Source organism: Solanum stenotomum, chromosome 8 (assembly GCF_019186545.1).
Source record: "Solanum stenotomum isolate F172 chromosome 8, ASM1918654v1, whole genome shotgun sequence".
Taxonomy (NCBI): domain Eukaryota; kingdom Viridiplantae; phylum Streptophyta; class Magnoliopsida; order Solanales; family Solanaceae; genus Solanum; species Solanum stenotomum.
The window spans coordinates 10,708,974-10,716,617 of record NC_064289.1 but is presented as its reverse complement, the minus strand read 5'-3'; the positions used below and the strand labels follow the sequence as shown (position 1 = coordinate 10,716,617).

Here is a 7,644-nt window from a genome sequence, read left to right as displayed (position 1 = left end):
CTAAAATTATGTAGATCAAAATATCATTTTCGCTGCCTCAAATATTATATTAGGCATACTTAATATTATTAGTAACATAATAATAAGGACTAGAATTCAAAGTCAAATAATTTTTTATATGTGATACTAATACTTTGTATGAATGCGTTGTATCAATTTGATGTATTTTGGTATACGTAAATCAATACTTGTTTAGTTAGATTACTAAATTATCGAGTATTAAAGGAATTTGTTGTCGTATATCTTATGTATCAAGAATTGGCTTACACTATCTATGTGTTAAACACTGTATGTATTTTTTTAAATCATTTGTATGCATAACTAAATTGGCATCGATTCTTCACAAAATGTTTATCCAAAAAATAAGTTTGTTTAGTCATTTACATTTTACAATATGTATATTTGAATGTATATCTCTTACTATATAACATGGTACTTTAAAATATATTTCAAAATGTATACACGACACTCTTCTCTCCATTAAAGTTTATTAAAATCTTCAAGAAATGCTCAATATTCATCCGAACATATTGAAAAGGTTGATGTAATCTAAAGATCATGATGAGTTACAATTATTATCTTATAACGACACATCAAAGACTAGATATATGCATGTAATAAATAACAATTTTAAATATACTAATTTGAACCGTCTCTTTCATATTTTGGATCCTCTATGTTTAGGTAATCTCTTAACACAATATTGATATAGAATATCATGAACATAATCATGCACCATTTTGACTTGTGAATAGAATTTATTAGCTCATTTCTTTATTTGAAATTTGAATTTCTCTTTCCAGAATCTTCGATGTATGTTATCTTTCATTTATCCTACCAAAAAAAAATATTAGTGAACTCTCATTTTCTCCTTCATAATGGACGTTCGAATATAATAATTTTCAGGGCTGAATAAATTAGCCCACAAAAAAAAATTATATCGAAATAACATTCAGACTAGTTTATAAAATATATACCTAATGTATATAAAAAAAAAAAGTTACATTATGTACTACGTACACGAAGATGCCATGATAAATGAATTTGATACCAAACAAATGATAATTTCAAATGAAAAAAAGAACGAAAACATGTAATTTAATATTGACTATTATAGTTCTAAATAGAAAAACAAAAATAAATTACCATTAGTTTAAACAACACAAGTCATACAAAATAAAATAGTCTGATCAGAAATAAAAGATGCAATTTTCACTTGTGAAAATAACTTTATCACTGTAAATAACTCCTATGAGGATTGTCACGATAATCTTGGTTACATTGGATACTCATATTGATGATTTATCAGAATGATCTACTATTCTTGATATTTGAACTCCCAAAGTCACTGTCACCTGCATATGTAAGTTTGAGATAAACTAAAAGATATACAAACAAATAAAACTAAAAATACGCCGGTATTAAGTTATCAAAAAAATTAAGGTTTTTTTTATATAAAAAGGAGAAAATGATTTATTTTATTTTACGTCAAAATTGATTTCTTTCACAATTCTTAGCTTCATAATACTGAAAATTTTTAACAGAACACTATCCAATTCTCGAAGGAACTATTTGATTCAATTATAATTCCAAATGAACATCGAAAAATAGAATTTAATCTCATATCCTATATGAATATATAATTCAAAATATAAATTAAAAATTATATTGATTTCAGTTAATATCAGTGATCAAACACAAAATAAATATAATATCAAATTAGATAAAAGCACTAACCTTATTATCAGAATAGACTTGTTCAAACTCAGTGTCATATTCATTGAGTAGATTTGCTCATGGAAGTCCAAGATTCTGAAAGAGATAACCCATATTAATGAAATTGAAATACACATAACGATTTTTCTTCTCATTTAAATCACTCCCTTATATGGTGTCGTGACAATATTGCTTGGATAAGATATATTTATGTCATTGAAAATTAGCATTTGTTACTTTCAATTTGTTACAAGTCGCACTTTCAATATCGATATCAGACAACATTATGTTACCTGGATATGTTGTTCCATGGGGCACATTGAGATTCAAGTTGTAATCATTTTGAGTATGACGATCACCATTGTTCAATGTCAGGTCAGACCTATAATTAGTGCTTCCAATAATTGAACCTTGTAATTGTTGTGAACCCAGCGTCTCGAATGATACTCCACGTTGTTGTTGTATTACACCACCAACATTATAAGAAATCGACGAAAATGAGTTATTGAATGAATTGCCAATGTTGAGGTGATGGGGTTGAACATGAAATTGTGGAGGATAAAGTGGCTCTTGAGTTGAACTTTCCCCACTAACAAAAGTGCTATTGGTATGGAGAGTTGGAAATGTCAACTCTGGATTTCTTTGACCTTGATCTGAAATATTTTTCTGAAAATGAGGCATTGTCCCAAATTTCCTGAAGCTATTTTTTTGTTGTGAATCACTTAGAGATGTGTTGCTTGATGGACGACGATTATATTTACGCTCTTCTGGAGATCTCCAATTGTCGCTACGACATTTCTGAGAGGTGAAAAAAAAAAAAAAAAGTTAAACCATGAAAATGATAGTATCATCTTAAGTGGCAGAAATAATTTTTAATTAAAAAATATTTTTGTTGTTGGATATATAATTTGTGAACAATAAAAGTCTATGAATAAAAAATTGATAATTATATTTTCGTTTAATAGTTACTACAAAAATATTAAATCAACAATGAATAGTTGACTGTTTTCGCTAAATATGTAACAAAAATCTATTACTGATCCTTTGTAGTTTGGCCAGTGATTTGATAAAACTTTTCAGTACTTAAGATTGATAATAATGTTAAAAAATGTACTGATGGAAGTGGTAAATTTAATTTTTATTATTTTACGTTGATATAAAATCATAATTAAGATAATTGCAGAGAAAAAATATCATCACACAACACAAATATTTGATTAAAAAAAAAATCAAACAGAACATTTTCTAATAACCAAATATGAGAAAATAACTATATAAAAAATTATAATTTTCAAGACAATTTTCCGCATTTCAAACACACACGAATGATAAATAATCTATCACTTGAAATTTTTTAAAGAGTGTACCTGCAAGTGACTGGCAACCTGCATTCTGGTAAGACCAGGAACATTCATCACTTCAACGATTTGTTTAGGATAACATCCTACATATTCCATAAGAATATAATATTGTAAAATCAAGTCAAAGTGTATGTAAATACAATAATCGTTACACTTTTATTTCAAACAAGATGATATTAGCTATAAGTATGAATTCTCAATTTTCATATCGCTCCGTAGAAATGAATTATATGAAAATTTCATTAATAATAAAGTAAACTTACTTCCTTCACCAAGCAATTCCAAGCTTTTCATAAATTTTGCATGAAGATCCGCAGTCCACCTTGTGCAGTTCTTTTGCCTGACAACCTTATTAATGGTAGTATTTTCATTTTCTCCTTCATTGGTCTCTTTGCTATTTTTTCTTCTGCTCTTTCTCCTCAACTTGCATTCTCCATTCGATACAATATTATTTTCAGCCTCGTGAATATTATCCCTTTGTTCCTCAATATCATGCACATTATTTTTCTCTCCAGATAATTTTTCATTATCCCCAACGATATTATCTTTATCAATATCATCGACATTCATCTGATATTCATCTTCTGATTCTTTTCTAACTTCATCTTTTTGTATTCTTTTGGTCAGTATAAATTGCCACAAATGTTTCACAATTTCCTTGTTAAGTGGCCTTTTCACAAAAAGGTAAGCTCCCTCTATCAAAGCCTTTTTTGCTAAGAGTTCATTGTATTCATCACTAATAACTGCATAATTATTTAGAAAAACTATCAGTTCGAATTGAATTATATCAAACACTAAATGAATACTAGTTAATTTATATTCACACATATTTATTATTTTATTCATAATAAAAGTAATGTTACAAAATAATCATTTACCGTATACTTAATAAAAATTAACAACAAATAGTTTATAATTGTACCAAATTCTATTAGCTCCAACTTATTTATTTAACATATTAATAACAAATTTTATATCTAATTTTTACAGTGTATTAATAAAAATATCTAGCTTGACTCACAATAGATGTCATAAGTGAAAGAGTCGAATAATACTTACATAGTAAAATTTTATCCAAAGCCACAGCTTGAGCCAAAAGTTTAAAAGAATCCAAGTTTGGTGAATGAACACTGATTATTATCATATCAACGTTTCTCTTTCCTTTGAAGAGCATTGACACTGCTTCCGAATATGTACCAACTATAGTAACTGCATCAGTACACTTTAAAAGTTAGTAAAGAAACTTATACACAAAACCATTACGAGATATTATTTATTTTTCATATACAAATTTAATTATAATTTTTCAGATTATATTGCTACTCTTTTACTTTATGTAGATGTATATTGTAATTGATGTGTGCAACCTTTAAAAAGCCATGTATATTATTATTAAGGAAAAATTATTGAATCTATCTATGTAGAATAGAAAAGGCAAGATAATACATATTATTGTGACAAGTGTTATCATCATGATATTTCAAGTTTGAAAATTATTTTTAGTATTTACTTCTTCTTTTCCATATATTCTGAAAATTGGCTATTGTTTTAACAAGTTAAACTAGAGAAAGAAATTGAATGATCACTAAAGATCACTAAAACAAAAACAGTACCTAACAACTATTCATAAAGATAGATTGAAATTTGTCCCTTTTCTAATTAAGATAAAATAAAATTAAATTAATATATTTTAAATTTAAGGCAAGCGTTATTAAAAGGATAAAATAACAAGTCTATAATAAGATATATTTCTTTTCGAATATGCATTTTTTTTTGTTGAGTTACAAATGGAAAAAAACCATTGATACTAAGAGGAAAATTTTTAATTAGAAAAAGTATGAAGATTTTTTTAAAAAAAAAAAATCGGGCTCATCCATTTTTTCTGTCTACATCCAATGAAAATGAAAAGTTTTCTCAAGGTCAAAAATAATAATAATCATATTCATTTTTATTTTGTTCTTTTTATTCTCTTTGCGTTATCCTAATTTATGTCGCCTCCATCACACTAATTTTTCTTTTAAAAAAAAAAATGTTAGATTGATTTATAAAATTCAAAGATCTACATCTTTAAAAATTATTTTTGATGGATTTAATTAATTTCCTCCTCCAATTTTACGTTAGTCACCAATTGAAAAAGAATAATTTTTTCTTGTTCTACAAAAAGGTCAAGTGCAAAACACATATGTAAGTTAATTAAATAATTAAAATCAACTTAAATCGTTGTCGCTTCAGGAACATCTGATAAAATTGAAACGATACAAATAGCAACATAAAATTATCGATTCCCTTTTGAATAGTCATAAACATTTTTACGAAGGAACCTAATCGAGTTTGTGAAAAACTTATAGCAAGAACAAAAAATAAAAAATCTAATTTGATTCTTTATAAACACACATAACTCATTTATAAACTATAAAATTGTATAAACAAGTATAGAAATAGCGTTATGACCAAAAAAAAAAGAGAAATTCAAGATTTACTAAACAAAAGATGAATCTAAAACGAGATCGAAACTAAAATTATATCAACATCATATCAATTAAATATTTTTTGAAAAAGAAATCATATAAAATTGAGATGTCACCTTTATAACCATAAANGACCAAAAAAAAAGAAGAGAAATTCAAGATTTACTAAACAAAAGATGAATCTAAAACGAGATCGAAACTAAAATTATATCAACATCATATCAATTAATTTTTTGAAAAAGAAACCACATAAAATTGAGATGTCACCTTTATAACCATAAAACTCCAGCAGATCAATCATTTCAGCCGCATTCTCTTCATCATGATCAACTAGCATCACGTGAAGTCCTTCCGTCATAGCATAACAAGCAGATGCCATTGGATTATTTCCTTCAACAACTTGAGAAAAGGAGATACAAAAAATAATTTGCTATGTCGAAGACTGAGCTTAACGAAGAAGCAATTAACCCTTTTGGTGGGCGTTATATAGTATTTACAATGGTCAGCTAGTATGTTTAAATAACAATTTAATCCTTGTATTTTGTGTTAATTGCACTTTAGTCCTTTAGTCCATGTATAATTCAGTTGAGTATATTTAACCCTTAATAATATAAATATACGATTTTGATTTTTCAAACTATCGAAAGTTAAAAATTTAAAGAAACAATTTATTTTAAATGTATAAAAAAAAAAATTAAATAAAATTTGGGGTTGGTTTGAACCAGCATATATGCTTTAATTGAATTTTGGGTTTTCTCGAGAATGAACTTCTGTATGATTACCAATTAAAAATGTAATGATTGATCAACATGGCTAATCAATTTGATGTGTTCTTATGTTTTTTATCCATATTTAATTTTGAGTTTTCTATTAATTTTGTATAGATATATGAAATTACAGGAGAAATTAGGGAATTGATAAATGACCATTTAAGCATTTATCATTGGACCTTTCTTTTCCTCATTATTATTATTATTATTATTTATTTATTTTAATTAATAATTATGTTAATATTTTACTTTTCATTAATTTGAGGGATTAAATATGCATAATTATATTACTCGAAGGTTAATGATACTTAATCGGATTATATAGAGGTCAAGACTTCAATATACGTATAACTCAAGGATCAGAATAGTTATTTTTTCCTTTATTTGACCTATTTAATTACTTTTTTTCTTTCTTAAGTCAAGACAAAGGTATACTTTTGTCTTTTTTTATTTTTTTTTATTTTTATCAATCATGAGTTTAATATGAAAGGCGATGCTTGCTTGAAAAGATATTATTTTACAGTCTTTAGTTTCTTTAGCGCAGTTTCCAAGAAAAAAAATAGTTAAAAGGAAAAACTACTAATGTACGATCCAAAATTTATCACACCTATCCCAATTCACCTATAGGTAATCCAAAGAGAAAATCAAAATGATATATGGAAGCAACTAAACGGAGAAAGGTCTAAAATGCCCCTTAAGTATTTGAATTGGTATAAAAATACCCTTCATCCACCTTCGGCACCAAAATTTTCCTAGCGTCCACCTTTTGGCTCAGAAATACCCTCGATGTTAATCCTTTGAGTCATATTTGTCATTATTTTTAACAACTCCACTAAAGTAAAATTATTAAATATTTTTGTCACGCCCCGAGCTTACACCCTGGATGTAACTGGCACTCGAGAACCATTATTGGCACAAGCAAACCCTTGGCTTGGCTCAACTCTTAGCGGAAGACTTACTCAACAACAAATGAACCTCACAAGTAACTCAACTCATAGCAACATCATTACTAAAATCAGTTTAGCTCAATATAGTCTGAAATGTTCAATAACATAATTGTTTAACTCAAGTCTTAAACATTTAACAAAGAAATGGAAAAGACTCCTCAAAACACTACTATCTATGAAACATCTAATGACAATGATGGAAGTCATGACAAGACCCACGACATCCTAACAAGAATTGAAAAGTAAGTGAGAATCCTCCGAAAGCAAGGAGACTCACCAAAGCAACTCTGGAACTGTAAATGGTATAAATTGTGCGTCTGTTGATGACCCTGAACTCATGTATCTGCATTATAAAAGATGCAGACCAAATGACGTCAGTACA

The 7,644-nt window shown here is 27.2% G+C and overlaps 1 protein-coding gene across 1 annotated transcript; it reads right to left on the bottom strand.

Annotated features, from left to right (window-relative positions):
- Positions 1-1,929: 1,929 nt before the first annotated feature.
- LOC125873456 (two-component response regulator ARR1-like) lies at positions 1,930-5,924 on the bottom strand. Its single transcript, XM_049554395.1, has 5 exons — positions 5,813-5,924; positions 4,137-4,286; positions 3,341-3,820; positions 3,084-3,160; positions 1,930-2,514 (listed from the first exon to the last, which is right to left on the bottom strand). The coding sequence occupies exons 1-5, from the start codon at positions 5,922-5,924 to the stop codon at positions 1,930-1,932; spliced, it is 1,404 nt and encodes a 467-aa protein (XP_049410352.1).
- Positions 5,925-7,644: the final 1,720 nt, after the last annotated feature.

What these genes read in the sequence shown, in the direction of transcription:
- LOC125873456 (XM_049554395.1), bottom strand. Translation starts at nt 5,924, where the DNA reads ATGGCATCTGCTTGTTATGCTATGACGGAAGGACTTCACGTGATGCTA. An exon ending in TTTGGATAAAATTTTACTAT is followed by an intron (nt 3,821 to 4,136) that starts GTAAGTATTATT and finishes ATAATTATGCAG; the next exon opens with TTATTAGTGATGAATACAAT. An exon ending in AGGTTGCCAGTCACTTGCAG is followed by an intron (nt 2,515 to 3,083) that starts GTACACTCTTTA and finishes TTCACCTCTCAG; the next exon opens with AAATGTCGTAGCGACAATTG.